Source organism: Nansenia antarctica, assembly GCF_963989245.1.
Source record: "Nansenia antarctica genome assembly, chromosome: 6".
In the NCBI taxonomy this organism is placed as follows: Eukaryota; Metazoa; Chordata; class Actinopteri; order Argentiniformes; family Microstomatidae; genus Nansenia; species Nansenia antarctica.
The window spans coordinates 73,183,080-73,208,761 of NC_137676.1; the positions used below are offsets into that span (position 1 = coordinate 73,183,080).

At 41.9% G+C, this 25,682-nt stretch overlaps 1 protein-coding gene across 1 annotated transcript in view; it reads right to left on the reverse strand.

Moving 5' to 3' along the window:
• Positions 1–3,396: 3,396 nt before the first annotated feature.
• The window catches only part of LOC308160952 (uncharacterized protein), a gene marked incomplete at both ends in the record, with an annotated part of 28,125 nt that continues 5,839 nt past the window's right edge, over positions 3,397–25,682 (reverse strand). The window contains 5 exons of the mRNA XM_080534875.1: positions 3,397–3,932; positions 23,029–23,075; positions 23,191–23,364; positions 23,558–23,731; positions 24,803–24,976. Coding sequence (XP_080391001.1) covers positions 3,397–3,932; positions 23,029–23,075; positions 23,191–23,364; positions 23,558–23,731; positions 24,803–24,976 — 1,105 coding nt within the window. The remainder of the gene's footprint in view (positions 3,933–23,028; positions 23,076–23,190; positions 23,365–23,557; positions 23,732–24,802; positions 24,977–25,682) is intronic.

Sequence of the window (25,682 nt, forward strand, 5' to 3'; positions counted from 1 at the left end):
CCCTTCTTCTTTGTATGAACCTGTTTGTCTACTGATGCACCTCCTACTTCTGTCAAGCGTCTGTCTGTCTGTCTGTCTCTCTGTCTGTCTCTCTCTCTCTCTCTCTCTCTCTCTCTCTCTCTCTCTCTCAGCACAATAGAACATAACTCTCTCCCTGTGGTTTGATTTCCCTGTAAGATAAGAAGCCAGATTGTATCACCCACATCAGTGTAGCATTGCTGTGTCCAACACTGTTCTGAGAAGGAGGCTCTACTAAAATGTGGTAATTGTAAAATAGAAGTTGGATCTTCACTTACAGATTGAATAAATGTCAAATTAAATCAAAGTCATTAACTTTCATTACACAAGCCAATCTTTATGTAAAAAAAATAAAACATACAGTAAGCCAACAAATTGACCCTTCATAGAGGAGTGTATTCAACAGAGCCACACGTTGAATTCTTCAACATTGTGAGGCTGTGACTTTTGAACGGTTTGTCCGAGAGACACCAAATCAAGGCGCTGACCTGCCTCCTCAAGACAAACATATAAAACGCTGTAAAACTGAAAAGACATGTCCTAAAAAAAAATTGCTGCTATTTTGAATTTTGTGAAAAGCACAAACAAATCTTCTTAAAATATACCGTAATTCCAATCGACATGACACTTTGTATCTAACAAGTATGTCAGAAAATGACCACGCTACATGGTAAATAATCAGGACCTTAACTCAGGAAAATTGCAAATGAATGTGAAACTTGGTGAGCGTCAAGACAGCAGTATGACAGATGTGTACCACATTCCAACATGATCGGATGAAAAACATGACACTCAATATTCTGCATTTCCAGTCATTTTTAAATTATAACATTTTTATTATTTAACTTTTTTTTAATGAAACGCAAATATGATTGAAAAAACTGAAATTGTTACATAGTATGCTTGTACCAGTCCCTGCAAAGGTTAGGACAAGTTCATACTTGATCATACAAAATACACAGCATCATGCTAATTAATATGTACCATAAATGATGACATATACAAATTGGGCTGTGTCAGTCATTGTTAGTCTAATCAATCTCTTGCACCCTTAAGTGCTTGCCGCTATATTTCTTATCTATTATTATCTAGGGCCTCAAGTAGTTGAACCTACTAGATCACAGTCATATGGACAAAACCAGGTTGAGGCTTCCTTCACAAGCTGGTCACAGAATGCTGGCTAGCATAATATGTTTGGGCTACATCATTCTGTGAGATGACACAAAGACATGTAAGTTCATCCTAATCATACTGGACAGTGAAAAACAATGAAAGACAGCAACTTACGGTTGTGGTCTGTCTCCCACCTCAGTGCTCATCTCTGCTCTCTGTCTCTGTCTTCCTCACTGATGCAGCTCTTCCCTGTATGAACTAGTTTGTCCACATTGTATCACCTCATCACCTGGGACACCTCCTACTTCTATCAACTTCTCTACAGTTGGTATTTGTTGATGACAATCAAACATATTTCAGACACTCTTCTTCCCTGTATGAACCTGTTTGTCCACATTGTATCACCTTATGATGCACATACAGTATAGGGCACTGATTCACCAGTCTCTGGTATGATAATTAAGCAACATCACACGAGAGGGAGTGCTGTTATACTGAATATCAGCACGGCTGTGATTCGGTTGTAGGTACGAGGCCGCACAGAACAGAAAAATAAATATTCACCAACAGTTCTAACAGTTCATGTAACTGACTCGGTCAAGGCCTCCCATTGGCTGTACAAGGTGTAGTAGAGAGCTGTGTGTGTAGAGGGAGATTGCCACACCTCCCTCTCCTCTTTCCCCTGTGCCGGGCCGAGCATGTCCTTCCTACTCTGAGGAGGTGCGTACGCCATATCAGCTAGGATAGATCCTCTGAGCTCTTGTGCTTGTTAGCAGTGTCTGCAGTAGACACAACCATAGACACACTACTCTGCACGTGTGACATCATAGTGAAGACATTGAATACTGCAGATATTTCCATATTTGACACATCAATCAGGATACCTACCAGGTGTAACCAGGGCTTCTGGGTCTCCATCCATCTTCCTCATCGTAGATGTTTCATGTCAACTTGTTCAAGGTCTATTTCTATGATAACTGTTCTACTGTAAAACTCCAGCTCCATGCTGTTTCTAGCCTGTCTGTCTGAAGGCTCCACTGCCTGCAGCTGTGTGATTGCTGAGTGGTTTCAGGAGGGCTGATCAGGAGCTGTCCATGGTCCTGCACAGGGCTGCGTTCAGATAGAAATACATCACATAGAACAAGACATGCCTCTCTGACATGTGTAGAGTCATCATGAGGTCACACAGTTCTTTGTTTCACAAACACTTTATTGATATTGACACAGTCATCATCATCATCATCATCATCATAATATTAAAATGAAGGAACGTGACTATAGGGCTAGTTCAGGCTAGTAGACTAGTGCTGCCACTATGGCTCCTCTGTCAGAATGAGAAGGAGGAGGCAGAAGGTGATACAGTTATTGTAATAATTACAACTAAAACACAGAGGCACCATCCTCTCTGACCACCAGCCCCAGATCTCTCTGACCACCAGCCCCAGATCTCTCTGACCACCAGCCCCATATCTCGCTGTCTACACTGACACACACATGCACATGCGAGAAAATACATGTATATAGAAATATATTCACAATATGTACATTGGATAGATACGCAGGTACAGAAATACATGGAAAGTGAATTCCAGAACATGTACATGTTGTATTGACAGAGGAGGAGAGCTGTCTTCACATCCACTCCCTGCTATCTTACACACAGCTCCATAATACAGCATCTGAACTCAAACACACAACTTGACCAACTCTTATACACATCCCCTCTCTCTCCTCAGGGTCAGAGACTCTGGGTCTCAGAGTTCATCACCAGTCTGACTGATAATAATGATTCATCTGGATTGTTTCACCATCAGTTGCATTTACAGAAATAATAATAATAATAATAAAATAATAAAAGGTGATAAAATAATATACAGAATTTCCACGCCTCTGTTTTGTCAGTCTATTGCACTTTTCCACATATTTCACAATGAGCAAATAATCAACTGGTTGTCATCAACTGCTGCAGACAGGATCTGAGGCAGGAGTATAAACCTACACTGACACAGTCCTGAAGACTTTCCAGTCAGAGACTCCATCTCACAGGACCTGTGCTGCTGCCCTCTAGTGGTCAGAGTGGGACTAACACTACACACTACACCCTACACACTACACACTACACACTATACCCTCACATAACACCCTACACACTGCACACAGAGGCACACAGTTTGAGTGTATGAAGCTTGGTGTGTGTAAAACTACATCATGACATCATGTTATGATCCAACATTTTTTAGCCTTAGGTGTTCAGTGTGATCTCCCTTAGACTAGTTTACACAGGGTCACTGAGCCATAGACCCCAAACCCTGGGTAGAGGGGCTCAGTGAATGTGGAGTGGAATGTGTGCAGGAGGGTCAGTGTGTCAGAGGAGACGCTGTAGAAGGACAGAGTGCCGGCCGGCCAGTCCAGATACACTCCTACTCTGTGGGAGCCAGAGGAGGGCACAGATATGTGAGGTGTCTTACTATTGTGCCAGGCAGTGTAACTGTCAGACCTGTCAGAGCACCACAGACTCCAGGACTTGTCATTGTGTCCCAACACACAGTCAACACCCCGTCCTCTCCTGCTGATTCCTTTATATGTCACTGCTATAACAGGCCCCTCCCCCCTCCACTCTACCTCCCAGTAACAGCGCCCAGTCAGACCCTCTCTACACAGCACCTGTCCCCAGTCCTTAAACCTCTCTGGGTGATCAGGATACGGCTGCTCCTCTCTCCCCCGTGTCACCTTCCTGTTCTCCTCAGACAGAGAGAGCTCTCTGTGTGCTGTGTTTGGGTCCAGTGTGAGCTCACAGGCATCTGAATGAGAGGACCAAAATAATCATCAAATCAATACAATTGGATAAATTACAATATTCACATTGAGATCTTGTTAAGCCCAGTTCACATCTATGCAACGCACTGTGACGGGTCAGTTTTAGAACTTTTAGACCATCGTTAGAAAAAACTACTTGCGACCGACGGGTGGTGAGCAGTGATGTAAATAACGGTGTCGTGTATTTCTACTTAAACACGCACACATACCATGAATTTGTATGATAAGGCTTTGTAACAGTTACATTTACATTTTTGGCATTTGGCAGACGCCTTGTTCCAAAGCGGAGCCTTTGGGCCTACAGGCATGCTCTCTGACACACATGCATAGATTGTATATATGCTGAAGGGGAGTGTTGTGCAATGTTGGCACACACAGATAAGCACACACTCTGGCCTTCAGACTGAAAGGCGCCCATGAGGGGTTGGGCAAGCACACACACACACACACACACTCTCTGGCCTCTCCCCTTGTTCTATAGGGAAAGGGGGGTGGTGTTATGGCAGAACTGAAAGATGCCCATAGGGTTGGGTAACCACAAACACACACACTGATCATTAACAGATGTGACCGTGAGCGACCAAAACATGTTTTCACAAAGTGACATGGACCTCTGATAAGCAGGGGAGAGAAGGGGCGAGCTGACCATCTCTGTTTTGGTTGGCTCAGGGACAATAACACGAGGGGTATAAAAATCCTATAGGACACCCACACTCTTTGTCTTTTCTATCACATCCTGCGACCAATCCAGATGACCAGCTGCAGAGAGAACCTTGCTGTGTAACCTGCTTTTTTGAATAAACAGTCTTAAATTTGCTCGAGAACTCTTCTTCATTTTTAGCAGCAACAGATACCAAAATATACGAAAGAATGGCGAGACTAGCCCGAAGTGAATAACTATAGCCAGAATATCACCGTCATCCCTTCATTTCAACACAGAGGTAAGTACACCCCCCTCCCTCGCTGGAGTTCAGCCAAGCGAAGGAGGAGTTGTGACAGGATTGACTGACTGTGATAAGCTATAACCAAAAAGAATCTTGATTTGTGTTGAGTATCTGTTAGAACTATAAGATCATTAAAAATTGGATTGAATTAAAGAGCCGGATTTTTGAAAATCTGTAATTTGTAAATATATGTTTAATTGTACGGTATTGGGAAAATATCGTGTGTGTGTATAAAACTGTGGTACTAAAGGAAGACGTACTTTAGTAGTGTCTATATGAAAAGTGTAGACTTGTCGACAGAAAATTAACGGAAGACGTTTTGTTAATGGGTCGGCAATATTGGTTATTGTGAAGATTAGCGAGAAGCTGATGATTGTGTTATTGTGTGTATGGAATGAGAATTCCTGTTTGATAAAAGTGTAATTGGACTGTGAAGTCTGTTTTTTAAGAAAGAGCATTATTGTAAAAGATTCAGAAGTGTGTCTCAAGACGCCATTGTCCTTTGTCCTTGTCAGCGGAGCACAAACACGCACGCAGGCACGCGCAGACACAGACACAGGCTTAGATTTCTCTTGGGAGAGAGACCGTGGAAAGAAGGCATTAGAAAATATTAGAATGAGATTAGTTTGGTAACTAATAAGTTTAACTGCATTGAAAGATAATCTTGATAGTGCTGTGTCGTGAAAGTAATTGTTTGGGAAAACAAAAGTTGTGTGGAGACCGTGGGTTTTCACAAGAAAGAACCGTGGTGGAAAGCCACTCCATTCTCCCCCGTCTGTGTGTCTCATTTCAGAGAAAAAAAGGCTGGCCAAAACACGACAAGACATTTTTGGTTGCATAGCTCCACCTGCTGGCCAAAACACGACAAGACATTTTAAAACACTGATCCTCTGTGGGATCTATCTGAGGTCGATGAAATAGTCCTTTACATTCATAGATGGATGGTTGTAAATGATTGTTATATATTACATTACTTTAATTAATTTAATTAATTACAAATTGATTGAATTAATTATTCAGATCATTTCATTTTCTGTTTCACAGAACTTTGATCAATTGGTTTGTAATAATCTAATGATAACCATTTTCTTTTTTCGATAATAGCTGAATGACTTCACAGGTTTACATCAATGAAGTGTACGATTGTACAATGACTAAGTCTAATTAATTATTCATTCCTTTCAAATAACAAGTCGATTTCTTTACAGATTGTAACTAATAATTAATTATTCATTCCTTTCAAATAACAAGTCGATTTCTTTACAGGTTACATCTTTTTATTTCAAGTTAAGTTCTTTTTCACAGCTTTTGATTAAAGAATAGCAGAACAGTTTCTATCTGAGGATTGAACAATCAAGGGTTTTGTGAATCAGAAAGACTTAGAGCGTGACCTGCCTTTGTAATTTGATAATTGTGTTGAACAGCCTTTGTAGTTTAATACTTAAGTTGACCTGAACTATAATTAGTATTGAATGAGCAATTAAGTGACACACATTCATACACAATAAGGAAAAAAAAAACATTCAAGTAAAAAAAAAAAAAAAAAACACATAGATTACATCTAAGTCAATAATACACGATACCACTGAAACAATCCGTTGTTCGAGGTTGTAGCGATTCTGTGTGGACAGCTGATATAGTTCAGACATGGGAGCCAAATCCAGCAACATGATAAGGGCTGTTAATACAGATAGGGGAATATTGGCAAATTCATCCCCTGTGGCTATAGTGGAAAAAATGAATCCTCTTGTTAAGGAGATTAGCAAAATGTCAACGAAATGGAATAATCGTTGGGCAGACATTGAAGAACCGTGGCCACAAGAGGGCACCCTTAATTTGCACGTAATTGCAACATTGGAGATACTTATCAATGTACATAAGGCACATCAAAAAGGAAAGATTAGATCAGAGAAACGCAGGTTAGAGTTAGCTATTTTAGACCTCTTTAAGGTAGTGGGGCAGAAAGTAGCATCAGCTTGGAATGAGAAAACAGCTGACCTGAGTCCAGAAAAAAGAGATGAATTGGCCAAAGCAATGGAAGAGAAAGTGAACATTCCATTCTCACACACAGCTCCAGTCTCCAGTCCTCCTCCCTATGCCAAGATACTGGAGGACAATTCTCAGCGGATCTACCCTCAGGTCCCCGTCCTAAGTACGAACGGAGCCTTCACTATCCAAGATGAGGGTGATAATGTACTAGAGAGGGGAAGAGCGAAAGTGACCGTGGATTTCGAACCAGAGAACAAGTCAGGTGCCAAGCAAAAGAAGAAAGAGAAATGTGACGGGAAAAAGGCCAGAAAAGGAGACTGCGAGGAGGACAAAAGGAACAAGACAGATGACAGTGAAGATGGCAGTGGAGGTGATGGCGAATGTTCAGGTGCTGACAGCAATGCACAGGGAGGTTACAGTGCTCAGGTCAGAAAACTAATAGCCAGGGCCGAAAAGCAGGGAGGGACAAGACGCTATAAAAAGGGAAAAGAAGAAAGTAGTTCTGAAGATGAGCAGGAGTCTCTGAAGATAGAGAAGAAGAAAGAGAGCTTAAAGCAAAAGAAGATGTTGGAGGAAGAGGAGGAAGAAAGGGTGAAAAAGGATGAGGAGGAGTTAAGAAAGAAGGCAAGAAAACTCCATGAGAGAATCCTAAGAGAGGAGGAAAGTCACAGACGACAGATAGAGGAACTGGAAGAACAGTATCGTCAAGTGCCATCACATCATACATCCCAGCCGAACCTCTCAAGAGAGTATCGTCAAGTGCCATCACATACATCCCAGCCGAACCTCCCAAGGTCTACAGCGACACCAAGGCGGGACGAAAAAACGAAGCCACTAGTAAGCTATTATGGCCTAAGACCAAGAGGGAAGGCATCGGAGGAAGAGGAAATTCAGGGGAACTTCCCGGTGCTGATTCGAGGTAACAAGATAGAATATCGTCCTTGGAGTCATACAGATCTGTCTGAAGTGATAGAAAAACTCCCAGTCCTGGAAGATGGGGGACACCCATGGACTACTGAGATGGACGTGAGACTGACAGGAACGCAGGCCGCAATGGGAGACCTGAAAAGACTCTTAGCTTTTATTACAGGATTGGACACCATGCAGGAAATATTGACGAAGGCAGGACTTCATAAATATATCGATACATCAGTTTATGACCCAGAGCTCTTCGCAGCAAACAGAGGCAGGCTGTGGAAGGCAATCAGAGAGACATACCCTACTCACATTCACCCAGACAATATGATTGTGATGCCACTGGGGGGAGATGAGAATCCCAGGGGTTTTGTTGCCCGTGTGCACTCTCAATGGAGAAGTGTGACAGGGAAGGACGCTGAAGAGAACCCGTTAGAAAAAGCCATAATCAGGGAAAAGATTCAACAAGGTCTCTCTGCCCCAGTTAAGAACAAGTTAGCAGAAGTGGTGGGGCTACGACACATGAACAAGGCTGTTTATATAGACAACGTAGCACACCAAGTAGAGTTATTTAGAAAGAAGATTCAGATACAGAAGACACAAGACGAAGAGTCACTCAGAAAATTAACTCAAATACAATTGACAGAAGGCAAGAAAACCAGAGAGAGAGTGCAGGCTGTAGCCCTACAGGTCCCAGCTCAGCCACAGCAACTGCAAACTGTCCTTCCCCAGTCATACCCACAGGGGCCACAAGGGGGGTATCCATACCCACAGGGGCCACCAGGGGTGCAAGTGGTTCCATACCAGCCATACAACCAGCCTGGCCAAGGACCACCACAAGAGGGATGGACCGCAGCCGGGAAGAAGATGCTAGGACCATGTTGGAAATGCGACCAGCATGGACACTTAGCCCGTACCTGCTGGAAGAAGAACCAGGGGGGCGCAGGGGGGAAACAAAAAGGAGGATATAGGCCCCCTGCTACACCGGCTCCAGGAGTGGTGAACCCCTACGGAGGCCCAGCAGCTGGGCTATAGGGGTGCCCAGAAGATCCGAGAGGGGGGTGCCAGCTGGTGGTGATAAACAGGCCTGAAGATGAACCCACCATATGGGTGTCGGTCAACCAACGTCCATTAGAATTGATGGTGGACAGTGGAGCAGCCTATACCTGTCTGAAGCCTGAAGACGCCACGCACCTTCCTATGTCTGGGAAATATGTGAAGACAATCGGATTCGAGGGAATTAAACAGCTGATCCCTACTACTGAGCTTGTAAGCTTAGAGTACAAAGGACAGAGCTGCTCTCTGTCCTTACTCTGTCAATACTTGTATCAGAACACACGCCAATAGGGCTACTAGGGAGAGACGCACTATGCCAATTGAACTGTACAGTGAAATGCACACCTGACGGCTGTCAGGTGACAGTGCCACAAGAGAACAGACAGCTGTCTGTCATGATGGACAACAACGCATCTATGGTGTATTGGGTGGGAGGGCTTAGCCCAGACCTAATGGAACCAGCAAGGATGTGGGACAATTATATCCTGGCACACATGTCAGAGGCCAGAAGGCCTACTGATCCATTGCATTGTACACTCCAGTATTTTAGAGAAGCTGCAGACGCAAACCCAGATGAGTGGCTGAAGCATCAGCCAAAACAGGTACAGCTTAGCACAAGTTGTATAATCTTAGGCCCTCAGGGAGTGGCGATGAAGATAAACAGTGACACTTATCTAGATCAGGAGCATAAGATTGAGGGTAGCATCCCTCATGTGACACTTATGATATCTGAACACTATGAACAGAAGCATTTAGGGGCAATGATGGCAGACTCAGAAAAGGCCAGATTTGTAACGACAAAAGAAAACCCTGCTATCTGGAGGAGCATTGATGGACAGTTCACAAAACTGATGATCTCTGCTCAAGGAATAGGACATCCGCAGACTGTGAAGCTAATGAACCAGCTAATCCTTCCTGTACAAGCTGAAAAAGACCTCAGAGAAGAAATGATACAGAATGTGCCAGCAGACCTGTGGGCAAAGAACAGTACAGACATTGGATTTGTGAAATCAGCTCGTCCATTGAGAGTTGAACTCATACCGGGTGCAAAACTCCCTTGGAAAAATCAATACCCATTGAAACAGGAAGCAATTGATGGAATTGAGCCACAGATCAAAGGATTGTTAGAGGCAGGAGTCCTGAAGATAACTCAATATCCGTTAAGTAACACACCTCTTCTGCCAGTGACGAAACCTGATGGTTCATATCGTCTGGTACATGACCTACGGGCTGTGAATGAGGTAGTTGTCAGCTATCCAGCTGAAGTTCCTGATCCTCATGTGCTGTTGACTCAGATTCCATCTACAGCCAAAGTATTTACAGTGATTGATTTATGCAGGGCTTTCTTTTCTATACCTCTTAGTGTAGAAAGTCAAGGGTTATTTGGGTTTACCTACAAAGGTCAACATTATCAATATACCAGAATGCCACAGGGGTACAAACACAGTCCTCATGTTTTTAATCAGGTCTTGAAGGAGGACTTAGACGGGTTAGGGCAGACGATAAGTAGTACTGCCATTCAGTACATGGATGACATACTCCTTTGTGCCCCAGATGAAGAAACATGTCACAGGGATTCCGTTAAACTGTTAAAGGTTTTGGCGGAGAAGGGACACAAGGTGTCTAAAAAGAAGCTACAATATTGTCAGGAAAAGGTAACTTACTTAGGACAATCTATTACACAGGGACATCGCAGTGTCACTAATGAACATTTGGAAGCTATTCAGAAGGCTCCAAAACCACGAACGGTTAGGGAAATGATGATGTTTTTGGGCATTACTGGGTATAGTTCAGCATGGGTGGAGGATTACACTAGACTGGTCGCTCCATTAACACTAGAACAGCCGTGAGGTGTTAAACAGCACCAGTGAGTACAAAAAAAATTCTACCTTTGCACTCGATCACATTTCAGGACCCTCCTTTCATGACTTTTCCTAGATATGTGCGTTCTACCACCCAGCATTTTTACATTTTCAAAATCGAGTTAGTATAAAGCGTTTTAGCAGTATTTCTGTGTGTGTCTGTGTATTTGTGGCTGCCATCTTTTTCTCCAAGCCTGCAATTCTCTTTTATATCAGCAGAGGTAGCAAGGGGGCACACACTGTGCTCAAATTCAGGCTTCAGTGCTGAATGAGACACAGTGCATAAGACTGATATTTGTGTTTATATATATAGGCTACAATAACAATCAAAATAAGATATGTATATGTGCAGACAGTTATGAAAATGATAAACTGTACAGTATGTCTCCCAATCAATGTTCGTTCAGACAATACAACCAAAGGCGTAAAAATACTGATGTTCTCATAATGTAATTATAGATATAGCTAAATTAGACTGTAGACTGCTATGGAGGTATATTGAAACCAATATATAGATTATATATATATAGATTATATATACAACCTGATTGGATTAAATAAGATTCTGTTGTGATTGTGTTGACATTGTTGTGATTGCAAAATAAATCTTGGTTATGTAATGTGTAAAGAACATGATGACACGAATGCCTATTATGATGATATGCAAAAGGGACAATCTGTCTATGAATCTTGAACAATCACCGGTTGAATATGCTAATATAGGAACAGTGCTACAGCGAGACTGTAACTGTCATTGTTTGAAGGAATGAATGAATGGTCTTTATTTGTCATTGATATAGTACAGGTACCAAACAACGAAATTTGGGAGGGGGGGCTCCCCTGGTGCTAGGAAACTAGGTGCTAGGAACTGGTGCTATAACTGTGTTCATGTTATAATGTTTAGTGAACGAACAATTGTTGGGTGTTTGCCACAAATCGGAATTATCTTGCCGTGAAATTTGTACATCAAATAACATGATGTCGGCGATCTACTAGAACTGCGGGACGACTGCAATGTAGGCTACAACAAGGTTGTACATAGATATACGCAGATTCATATTTGGATAGTTGATTTTGGCACCATTGTATAGTAGCCAATTGCAGAGAGTATACATTATTTTGTTTGTTTACTGCACATTATAAATGAAATGATGTGTATTAATTATTTTGTTTGTTTGAATCCTCACTGTGTTCATGTGTCTGCTGATGTTAGGGCCGGCGTGAAGTTCACGACAAATAAACAGACTTTGTGAAGCTCATAACTATGATAACACAATATTGCAATATTTATTACTATTCTTTTTTAATAATGATAATCAACTTTCATTCATTAGTAAAGCTCCCGCAGTCTCAATCAATCTCCTCTCCATATATAGCATTTAATCTGTTCCATAGTTCGTTCTCAGCTGACTCAAGCTTCATATCAGATTGCTCTAATAATTTCCCCACTTCTCTGCTTATAGGAACTTTATGCATTTTAGAGAAACATGCAGAGCATGTATTTGACAAAGAAACGTGTAGGCTAAGAACTAGTTTCTAAAGTGAGTTACAATCACTTGATGGTTGATACACGGGGGAGGGTAATCTTATTGATCGTTTCCCATTAGCAAACAATAGCTGCCAATTCATGAGCGAGCCAAGTGGGTTTCAAAGCTGCCAAGCGGGTTTCAAAGCTGCCAAGCAGGTTTCAACGCTTACAAGCTTACAGCCTCGATTGTCTGCTGATGTTACGGGCACGGCCGGCGTGAAGTTCACGACAAATAAACTGACGTTATCACTGTGAAGCTCATAACTATGATAACACAATATTGCAATATTTATTACTATTATTTTTGTATAATAATAATCAACCATCATTCGTTAGTAATGAAAACTCCCGCAGTTCCGATCAATCTCCTCTCCACTTTACACATTACATAACCAAGATCTCTTTCATGTATTTTCTTTTCTTTTTCTCAATTAGTAGTCTCCTAATCTCGCTACAGTTTGAGCGAGACTGTAACTGTCATTGTTTGAAGGAATGAATGAATGGTCTTTATTTGTCATTGATATAGTACAGGTACCAAACAACGAAATTTGGGAGGGGGGGCTCCCCTGGTGCTAGGAAACTAGGTGCTAGGAACTGGTGCTATAACTGTGTTCATGTTATAATGTTTAGTGAACGAACAATTGTTGGGTGTTTGCCACAAATCGGAATTATCTTGCCGTGAAATGTGTACATCAAATAACATGATGTCGGCGATCTACTAGAACTGCGGGACGACTGCAATGTAGGCTACAACAAGGTTGTACATAGATATACGCAGATTCATATTTGGATAGTTGATTTTGGCACCATTGTATAGTAGCCAATTGCAGAGAGTATACATTATTTTGTTTGTTTACTGCACATTATAAATGAAATGATGTGTATTAATTATTTTGTTTGTTTGAATCCTCACTGTGTTCATGTGTCTGCTGATGTTAGGGCCGGCGTGAAGTTCACGACAAATAAACAGACTTTGTGAAGCTCATAACTATGATAACACAATATTGCAATATTTATTACTATTCTTTTTTAATAATGATAATCAACTTTCATTCATTAGTAAAGCTCCCGCAGTCTCAATCAATCTCCTCTCCATATATAGCATTTAATCTGTTCCATAGTTCGTTCTCAGCTGACTCAAGCTTCATATCAGATTGCTCTAATAATTTCCCCACTTCTCTGCTTATAGGAACTTTATGCATTTTAGAGAAACATGCAGAGCATGTATTTGACAAAGAAACGTGTAGGCTAAGAACTAGTTTCTAAAGTGAGTTACAATCACTTGATGGTTGATACACGGGGGAGGGTAATCTTATTGATCGTTTCCCATTAGCAAACAATAGCTGCCAATTCATGAGCGAGCCAAGCGGGTTTCAAAGCTGCCAAGCGGGTTTCAAAGCTGCCAAGCAGGTTTCAACGCTTACAAGCTTACAGCCGTCGATTGTCTGCTGATGTTACGGGCACGGCCGGCGTGAAGTTCACGACAAATAAACTGACGTTATCACTGTGAAGCTCATAACTATGATAACACAATATTGCAATATTTATTACTATTATTTTTGTATAATAATAATCAACCATCATTCGTTAGTAATGAAAACTCCCGCAGTTCCGATCAATCTCCTCTCCACTTTACACATTACATAACCAAGATCTCTTTCATGTATTTTCTTTTCTTTTTCTCAATTAGTAGTCTCCTAATCTCGCTACAGTTTGAGCGAGACTGTAACTGTCATTGTTTGAAGGAATGAATGAATGGTCTTTATTTGTCATTGATATAGTACAGGTACCAAACAACGAAATTTGGGAGGGGGGGCTCCCCTGGTGCTAGGAAACTAGGTGCTAGGAACTGGTGCTATAACTGTGTTCATGTTATAATGTTTAGTGAACGAACAATTGTTGGGTGTTTGCCACAAATCGGAATTATCTTGCCGTGAAATGTGTACATCAAATAACATGATGTCGGCGATCTACTAGAACTGCGGGACGACTGCAATGTAGGCTACCATATCATACCGTTTTATATTGAAAAATATGATGGTAAATAAATACATGTGGGACCGATGTATGATGGCAGAGGTGTGGTGTGTATCAGTCAGTCTTGTTCCAGCGATAAGGCATGCGCTCTGCGCTGCGGGCAGTGGGGCTCTCCGATCAATGAACAAAGAGATCACGTTTCCCCCGTGGTGTGTTGCGTGTTCACGCTTCTTGCGTGACATCGCCCTCCAGCGATCTTTGTGCGTCAGTACACTCTTCTCTATGTTAAACTATCATAGTGCTGAAGAACACCTCATCGCGATTGAATAAGGTCGCGATCCACGGCGGTCCCAGTGTTAAGGGGGATGATTAAGGAAACAGGTAGTGATAACCTCCAATGTTGCATTACTTGGACAAGGGAAGCTGATTTGGCGTTTGAGACAATTAAACACAAATTGCAAGAAGCGCCAGCTTTAGCGCTTCCAGATTATTCCAAAGAATTTGGATTGTATGTTTCTTCTTCAGCCGAAGGGAAGTATGCCTGCGCTGTTCTTACGCAACCAACAGGCATTGGACCTAGTCCACAGCCCATAGCCTATTACTCTGTCGCATATTCAGAGGTAGAAATGGGTTTCGCGCCATGCTACAGAGCAATGGCCGGGGCATATCTTATGTACGAGAAGGCAACAACCTTAACAATGGGGTACTCAATTACCATTCTCTGCCACCACAGTCTAAGGAATCTCTTGAATCAAGGCAAGTACACTTTGACGATGCCTAGGATTAGGAATTATTACAGGATGTTGGAAAGGGAAGATGTAACATTACTAAGATGTAACACACTTAACCCAGCAGAGACCTTGCCAACCCCAGAAGATGGGGAACCACACGATTGTGTGAAGGAAGCTATGAGGTACTCTAAGCTTAGAGCAGATCTACTAGCTTTGCCTTTAAAGGAAGCTGACGTTGAGTATTGGACTGATGGATCTTGTTACCGGGTAGGAGAAAGTTTACGTGCTGGGTATGCCATAGTCCGATCCCAAAATTCAGGGTTCATTGTGGAACAAGCCGAGGCTGTTCCTCAGCCTTGTTCAGCTCAGTTGGCTGAGTTGATTGCCCTCACAGAAGCATGCAACTTGGGAACCGGACGAAGAGTGACAGTGTACACCGACTCTGCCTACGCCCATAATGTGTGTCATCTACATGGAGCTGTATGGAAGGGACGGGGTTTTAAGAAAACTGATGGTTCGCCTATTCAACACCACGCCCAAATCATGAAGCTGTTACAAGCCATGATGAAACCAAGGGAATTAGCCATAGTGAAGTGTGCCGCACACAGATCTGACTCATCACATGTCACACAAGGTAACAGGGCTGCAGATGATGCAGCCAAAGCCATTACAGGAGCAGACAAAGCAGGTAAAGTTCTGCTGGTCACACATGAAGCACAGTTACAGGGCATGGTCACGCTTGAGGATTTGTTGATGTTACAGAGTGGGGCAAATGCGCTAGACAAAAACCTATGGTTAACAAGGGGGGCTAGTCAGGATGACACAGGTCTATGGAGAAATCATGAGGGACTGGTTGTGGCACCCCCAGATTTAATAGGCATGCTGATACAGGAAGCCCATGGATTAGCACATGTGGCCAGGGGGGAGGTAAGACGCAAGATCACCAAGGAATATGGTTTTTGGGCTCCATATTTGTTGGAACAAATAGACCATATCCTTGGTCAATGTGTGGTCTGTTTGAAAAACAACATCAGACCTGGAATACCAGTGGGAACTGGGCATATCCCTACCCCAAACGGGCCAATGAAACATTTGGTGATTGACTATGTGGACATGATTCGTCCTGTTGCAGGATACAGGTACATGTTAGTTGTAGTGGACAGGTTCAGCAGATGGGTAGAAGCGTGCCCCACTCGAAAAAAGGATGCTCAGTCTGTAGCAAAGTTCCTATGCAGGGAATTCATACCTAGGTTTGGAATTCCAGATAGGATAGCGTCAGACAATGGTAAGGAATTTGTGGATAAGACGGTAAAGCTTATACTACAAAAGTTGGGGATCAAGCAGAGATTTGGGTGTATTTACTCACCTCAAAGCCAGGGGATGGTAGAGAGGATGAACGGGGTCCTTAAGAACCGTCTTTCTAAGGTCTGTCAGCATACAGGTCTTAATTGGGTGGAAGGACTCCCTCTTGCATTGATGGCCTGTCGTTCCAGTGAGATTCGAGGGCTGCACTTGACTCCCCATGAACTGGCTATGGGGAGAGTAATGACAGCTCCCTGTGCACGAACCAGTGGGAAAGGGCCAAGTTTGGCTCTCCTGGAGAGTGACATGAAAGCCTATGTACAGTACATGACTAACCGGCAAAAGAGTATCTCTTCTTATGTGCTCCACAAACAGGAACGTGAAGAGGAGGTGAACGCACAGGAGAGGAAGGACGCGTTGCAACCGGGTGACAAAGTATACGTAAAGGTATACAGACGGAAGTGGCATGAGGCTCGACGGGAAGGACCGTACGAGGTCGTTCGGTGCACTGGGACTGCCATCCAAATCAAGGGGTCCCCCACTTGGTATCACGTTCATCACTGCATCAAGGCACCCAATGAGGAAGATGAGGGAGAACCTCAGCAGGATGGTGAGGAAACCCCTGGGGACGAGGATGTCCACAGCTTGGACATCCGGGCTGACGAGGATGTTGGTGAGTATCTGCGCCGTGATGCAGATGATGCCGGGGGCCTCGTCCCAGACCCTGTCCAGCCCAGAGATGAGTGGGCCAATGGAGATCGTGAAGGATCCAGTGACTGCGACACCCCTCTTGGGGGTTCTACCAAGCCTGGTGTTGCCCCTGTTGTCACCCCTTCCGACCCTGACAATGCTCCAGACGGAGATGTCAGCAACCCGGGCGGCTGCCCGGACCAAGGTACCATTGAGAGACACAGACCTGTCAGTGATACACCCCAACCAGACAGACCCCGTGATACACCAAGGCCAATTAGGAGGAAACTCAAGCCATGCCGTTTCAGAGACTAATATACCCCTTAGTGTTCCTACCCCATTGACTTCTTTGGACAATGTTACACTTCACTCACCCACTGTTATGCCTGGACGTCAGAGAAGAATGATCACAGCAGGTAGAGCTTTTGTTTGCCCACATTCACGTTGTACTGTTGATGATTGTTTGATCTATGCCACCGAAGCGGACGAGTGGTATTTACTGGATGCTAAATATGTTACACTTAATCAACACTCAATCAACACGCAAGAAACTCGTGTGACATTAACTAATGTTGACAAGGTGTTGAACTCGTATTGGTGTGCTAGACGTAATATCGGTGAACAGGTGTCTAATAAATCCAACAATTTCAAGGACAAAGTTTGTAGGAACACTCCCGACTTTCCACACTTTTGGTTGGACTGTGAGAAATTTGTGCATGAAGTTGAGTTACCAGGAAAGGTTAAAAATGTTGCTGTGAATGCTTCTACGAAGGCAATTGTAGTCGCTACTGACGATTATTTGTTGTATGATTCTAATCAACTGGGGACACGGTCCCACCCTAATTCTGCCACTAGTATCATGAAAGATTTTGCTTCAAAAATGAATTATTCTGATTGCAGGATTTGTCAACAGGTCCCTGTAAGTACGTCTGCTCCTATGTTTTTCCCCATACCGTTAACTAAAGCAGAATGGTTTCATTATAATTGGCAGGGTTTAGCCCAATTTGTTTTACAGGGCAAGAACCAGAGCTCTTCTTGTCAGCCCAGCACGATTCTGGTTCCTTTAAATTCTTCCTATGCAGGTGTGGATATTGGTGTGTTGGAACGTCTGACAGCAGCAGTTAACAAACACCATAGGCCTAGCGGTGTGGGGAAGGTTATTATTGATAGGCTTACACATTTGTCACAACCAACAGGTCCGAAGAAGATATATATTATCCAAGCTATGTTCGTTCAATTGAATGGTACTGCATTGAGTCCTCATCTGTCATGTTCTGGGATTGTGACTTCTACACGGTGGAGAGGTTCAGTTGTTATTTCTGGATTGAAATGTAAAGTTGTTGATTGTGCTATGGTGCCTCAAATGAAATTACATGATACCAATACTATCAGACGGCAGAAAGGCACCACGCAGCTTAAAGTCATGCCTCTCGTGAATGTTACAACCTGTATTGACATTCAATCTCTGCTCAAGGGCAGCGCGATTCGTCAGCTAGGGGCCGCGTCTTGTATAGGTGGTGTCATTTTCTCGTATCCTGGTAAGGAGCTTCAACTCCCGGAGGGTGTGTTTCTTGTGTGTAATAATGATGCATTCTCTAAGCTTCCTGCTTTGAGTGAGGGTATTTGTTATTTGGCTCATCTGATACCTTTGATTAGGAAAGTTACTCGGGAGGAGATGTCTGTACTTCACAAACAAGCAACCCATCGTAGTCGTAGGGAGTTATCTACTGCTCAGAAGTTTTTTGGCCTAATATTCCCAAGTTATGGTGTCTACAACTCTCAGACTGAATTAAGTGCCCTATCATCCGTTCTTGAAAAACACATTAATGCTTCGGATGCTGTAGTATCTGCCCTGGCTACTGAATTGACTGAAACTAAGAATGTTGCTCTCCAAAATAGAATGGCTTTGGACATTATTTTGGCCAGTCAGGGTGGTACTTGCGCTTTGATAGGCGGTGAATGCTGCAGTTATATTTCGGATTCTGGTAACGCTCTGTATGATTTTCATGAATCTAACAAGAAGGGTGTAGAGGATTTACATAAAGAACACGGTTGGAATACATTAGATTTCTTTGATTCTGCTTTTTCAGGTATTGGTAATATGATCAGGTCCGTCGCTATTATTCTTGTTGTCATTATCATCTGTATTATGTTACTTGGTATTTTAATCAAATGTTTTGGAAAGTGTATTTCTGATGTTCCGGTTAATGCTTTAATGTTGGCCGACATAGCTGATGAGCGAAAGCTGGATTCTGTTTTGCTTTCTGATTTTGTTTCCTCTTTTGATGATTTGTTTATTAAGTGATGTTTTGTGATTGTTTGCTTCGGTTCCTGTTTGTTTCTTTCTATATCATGTGATTGATGTCGGTTGTGGAGTGATGTAATGGTTACGCGACAATGGAAGCTCCTGACTATGAAAGTGTTATCAATCTGAGACAGCGGTAAAGGCTGTTCTCCAACTGGGGTCATGTGCTAGTAACCTCTGACCCTGACGCTTCGAGGACGAGGAAAACATCGGTCGTTGGAAATTTCTGTATCTCAGTTTTTGTATTATGCATGATGAACTGTGTTTAGTTTAATTGTGATTGTTATTTTCAAGATTCTTTTTATTATTGGTTGTTTTCTATTTTTTGTATGTGTTATCTTTGGTTCCTAGTACTGGTCCTGGGTTGGTCTGTGTTATTGTGCTTCTTGTGTTATGTGTTGGTGTAGTTTTTCGGTCTGTTGTTGTTATTTATTTTTTTATTTTTTTATTTTTTATTTTATTTTTATTTTTCTCTTGGATGCGGTGTGTGGGGTTTGTGTTTTTGTTTTGTTTTGTGGTCGTTTCGTTTCGGAACACCGAGGGGGGAATATGTCGTGTATTTCTACTTAAACACGCACACATACCATGAATTTGTATGATAAGGCTTTGTAACAGTTACATTTACATTTTTGGCATTTGGCAGACGCCTTGTTCCAAAGCGGAGCCTTTGGGCCTACAGGCATGCTCTCTGACACACATGCATAGATTGTATATATGCTGAAGGGGAGTGTTGTGCAATGTTGGCACACACAGATAAGCACACACTCTGGCCTTCAGACTGAAAGGCGCCCATGAGGGGTTGGGCAAGCACACACACACACACACACTCTCTGGCCTCTCCCCTTGTTCTATAGGGAAAGGGGGGTGGTGTTATGGCAGAACTGAAAGATGCCCATAGGGTTGGGTAACCACAAACACACACACTGATCATTAACAGATGTGACCGTGAGCGACCAAAACATGTTTTCGCAAAGTGACATGGACCTCTGATAAGCAGGGGAGAGAAGGGGCGAGCTGACCATCTCTGTTTTGGTTGGCTCAGGGACAATAACACGAGGGGTATAAAAATCCTATAGGACACCCACACTCTTTGTCTTTTCTATCACATCCTGCGACCAATCCAGATGACCAGCTGCAGAGAGAACCTTGCTGTGTAACCTGCTTTTTTGAATAAACAGTCTTAAATTTGCTCGAGAACTCTTCTTCATTTTTAGCAGCAACAGATACCAAAATATACGAAAACGGCGTTAAAATAAACTGCGTTACTAACAGCGTTATTTTTTCCAGTAACGGGTAATGTAATTAATTACTATTTTCATCGTTATAACGCCGTTACCGTTACCGGTAATTCAATGCGGCGCGTTACTACTGAAGCTTCTCATTGTCACCCGACCTCAGTCACAGCTGGGAGGGGCGGGGCGAGACAACCGCTTAAGTGATCATGATTGGCTATGGTAGAGTTAAGTGATCATGATTGGCTATGGTAGAGTTAAGTGATCATGATTGGCTATGGTAGAGTTAAGTGATCATGATTGGCTATGGTAGAGTTAAGTGATCATGATTGGCTATGGTAGAGTTAAGTGATCATGATTGGCTGTGGTAGAGTTAAGTGATCATGATTGGCTATGGTAGAGTTAAGTGATCATGATTGGCTATGGTAAAGTTAAGTGATCATGATTGGCTATGGTAGAGTTAAGTGATCATGATTGGCTATGGTAGAGAACATGTCATGGTAAGCCAACCATAGTTCAGTGTTGTGCGGATGTTTCTACACACAAACCACACGCGCGCACAACACGACACACACACTCAAACTATCAGAGAGATACACGCAGCAATGATATATATATAATAGATATTACACTGTAACTATCAGAGAGATACACGCAGCAATGATATATATATATATATAATAAATATTACACTGTAACTATCAGAGATACACGCAGCAATGATATATATATATATTATATAATAAATATTACACTGTAACTATCAGAGATACACGCAACAATGATATATATAATATATAATAGACATTACACTCAAACTATCAGAGAGATACACGCAGCAATGATATATATATATATATATTATATAATAAATATTACACTGTAACTATCAGAGATACACGCAGCAATGATATATATATTATATATAATAGATATTACACTGTAACTATCAGAGAGATACACGCAGCAATGATATATATATATATATATTATATAATAAATATTACACTGTAACTATCAGAGATACACGCAGCAATGATATATATATAATATATAATAGATATTACACTGTAACTATCAGAGAGATACACGCAGCAATGATATATATATTATATATAATACATATTACACTGTTACTATCAGAGAGATACACGCAGCAATGATATATATATTATATATAATACATATTACACTGTTACTATCAGAGAGATACACGCAGCAATGATATATACAGTATATTATATATAATAGATATTACACTGTAACTATCAGAGAGATACACGCAGCAATGATATATATATATTATATATAATAGATATTACACTGTAACTATCAGAGAGATACACGCAGCAATGATATATATATATATATAATAGATAATAGATATTACACTGTAACTATCAGAGAGATACACGCAGCAATGGCGAGTCCCGAGTGTTCTGAGGTGAACGTGGCGTTTTCACGGTGGAAGTACAGGCACTATTTCAGTACTACTTTAAAAGCACTTCATATTGTTTAACTGTTAACTTTTGTAATGAAGAAAATACTTGAAGTACAATATGTCTACCAGTTGTGGTCTGTTGAAGTGCAATAAATATGAAAAGTTCCCTGCTGAAACCTGCTCAGAAAAATCTCTGAAGATCACATTTATCTTCTAATATGGCAGTGGGTAAGCTTTTCCTTGTCACATTTGGCTGACTGACCTTAACTTAGCCCGCTGCACCGTGGTAAAAAGTAACGCAATAGTTACTTTCCCTAGTAACTAGTTACTTTTATAATGAAGTAATTCAGTTACTAACTCAGTTACTTTTTGGGATAAGTAACTAGTAACTATAACAAGTATAATAAGTAACGTGCCCAACACTGGTGGTGAGACAGATGAGACTGATGGGTGGTGAGACAGATGGGTGGTGAGACAGATGGGTGGTGAGACAGATCAGACAGATGGGTGGTAAGACAGATGTGTTGTGAGACAGGTGAGACAGATGGGTGGTGAGACAGATGGGTGATGAGACGCAACGAGACACAGACGACCGTTTCCATAACAACGACTTAAGTTGTGTTTACCCTGCAAGATGACTGACAGTGACATGCTGGCAGTAGCACTGATCAATAAACGGCGAAAATGTTAATTCCTGTTTGGATCGGGAACGGGTCGTATTAATAAGGTCCACTCCACTTCTTGGCAGCAGATGATGCTATTTCCTGATTGGCTGAAGAGAAATATCAGACGTCCCATAAAATCAAGTCGTTCTGCTGAGAATTTACATGTCAAATCGCTGGCGATTCCTTGCGACTGCGAGTTCCGTTGCGTTCCGTTGCATTGCGTTGCATAGATGTGAACTGGGCTTTATATGCTAACATAATTTATTTCACAAAATGTTACTTGTTAATATAAAAAATGTTACAAGGGATGCAACTAATTCACATTTACTCATATTTTACATTTACATATGAATACAATACTGGTGCTCTGTTTGAACTCTGCTGTACCCTGATTCTTGAGTAATATCACAGTCCTGTTATCTACAGTGTTGGAGACATCTTACATTTGATCATCCCAGGTTTGAGCCAGCACTCTCCACCATGGTCCAAACTGTATCAACCACACAAGAACATACAGTGGTTGGATGACACACTCACAATCATGTGGGAAATAGATACTGTGCATTAATGTCATTAATGCATCCAGCCACATATTCAGCCTTTACCTGAGTGTCTGTAGTTTACAGAGTGGATCTTTCTGTAGAGCAGAGAGCAGCGCCAGTCCTGAGTCTCCTGGGTGATTGTAGCTGAGGTCCAGCTCTCTCAGGTGGGAGGGGTTAGACCTCAGAGCTGAAGCCAGAGAAGCACAGCCTTCCTCTGGGACTCCACAGAATGACAACCTGGGGAAATAGTGTCACTACTCCATCTGATATCAATAATCTGATTGTTCCTCTCTAATGTACATCTTTACAGCTTTAAATCCTCTTAATTCATCAGTTGAAAGGCTAGACACATTGTATTTAAGTGAACAGAACAACTAGTGCATCATAATGACCCAACATACTCATGCTTCTACACCCCAAAAGACCTCACCTCAGTGTCTGTAGTTTACAGTGTGGACTCCGCAGTCCAGCAGAGAGCAGCTTCACCCCCCCGTCATGTAGATCATTATGACTGAGGTCCAGCTCTCTCAGGTGGCAGGAGTCTGAGCTGAGAGCTGAGGCCAACGCTTCACAGCATCTCTCTGTGAGGTGACATCCATTCAGCCTGAATGAGGAATACAAATAAATACATGCAGCCAAACGATCACTGTGGTGCAAGACTTCACGAGTGAGAGTTGTAGTTGCTCTCAACATGGGAGCAAGCAACCATGGATACATGTGTAGTCACTGGATTTCTAAATCTGGTACAATGTATTTGGTAGCTATTGGGTTAGTTGTTTGAACCAAAACGAGCAGAATAGATCATATAACTCCTATTTTAGCGACTCTACACTGGCTTCCTGTTAAGTTCAGAATAGATTTCAAGATCCTTCTGCTTGTTTATAAAGCTCTCACTGGCACATCACCAGCATATCTGAAAGACCTTTTGCTAGCATATCAGCCCAATAGAGCTCTCAGGTCTTCTGCTAGCATATCAGCCCAATAGACCTCTCAGGTCTTCTGCTAGCATATCAGCCCAATAGAGCTCTCAGGTCTTCTGACGCTGGTTTTCTCTGTGTACCACATGTACAAAAGAAGAGATTTGGTGAGGCTGCTTTCTCATTTTATGCACCCAGATTGTGTCTCACTGCCAGTTTACATTAGGGATGCAACCTCAGCACATATGTTCAAGTCAAGACTAAAAACCCATCTTTTTAATATTGCCTGTAATTGACTAAATCATTAAATGATGACTATATAATGATTAAAGCACTTTGAGCTGCAATGTTTGTAGGAAAAGTGCTATACAAATAAAGGTTATTATTATTATTATTATTATTATTATTATTATTATTAGTCCAGTATTGTGTAGCCCTGTGAGCTGATCTAAGGCCAGGTGGGTCAGGATTTGAGGAGTGCAAACATATTCAGAGAGTGTAGACAGACCAGCCCTCCCCACACACACACACACACACACACACACACACACACACACACACACACACACACACACACACACACACACACACACACACACACACAGACAGACAATATAGTAATTTATTAGAAGATAATGTACATTGTCTGTCTCAATCATTGAGCCTTGCTGTGCAAGTATAATTAATTCAATGAAATTATAATGTAACAGACACTTAGGAATGAAATGTCTGTCAACAAGAATAGTCTAAGACCTCACCTCAGTGTCTGTAGTTTACAGTGTGGACTCCCCAGTCCAGCAGAGAGCAGCTTCACCCCCCGGCCACGTAGATAATTATGACTGAGGTCCAGCTCTCTCAGGTGGCAGGAGTCTGAGCTGAGAGCTGAGGCCAACGCTTCACAGCATCTCCCTGTGAGGTCACATCCGTTCAGCCTGAATTGATAATAAATACAATTAAGAACAATTATGCAATGTGTTCTATCATTTCCAGTTGCATGTTGCACCAACTGTTAACTCACTGGCCAGCTAACTTCTCATTACACTTTAGCTAAAATAAAGCTGACATACTCATTAGCTGAACTGTGAACAGCCATTCAGTTATTTATGTTTTACTTAATGTCAGACAAAAAGTCATCATTTGATCTGCAGTGTGAGTATCCAGGGTACCGTGAGTGGAATGCCGTTATGTTAAAAATAGAGTAAATGTCAAATTTCTCCAAACTAGTGTTCAGTACTCCGACTGTAACTGGCTCTTTGTCGCTCATTATTGGGAGTTGAGACGCAACGCGACTGAAAATGATGGAGCAAGTCACATACTTTGACCATGAGCCCAATAACTACATTTCTTCAGTTTAATCTTTAAATCACAATAGGGGATCATAAACAGCATAACGTCACTTTGCCTATTGCATGAATTATGTACTGTTTGCTTTGTGTGCTATGATATCAATTATGCATTTTTTTGTGTCAACAAATTATAAATGAAAAGGAGCCAATCAAGGAATGTGTTGTTACTTTTGACCAAGTACACAACAGTAATATGTTTTAGATAATCATTGAATTATATTAAGTGATCAAAATCTCTAGAAGATAATTTTGTCTTCCACACCTTGTACTGTTTGTTAGGGTTTGTTATGAA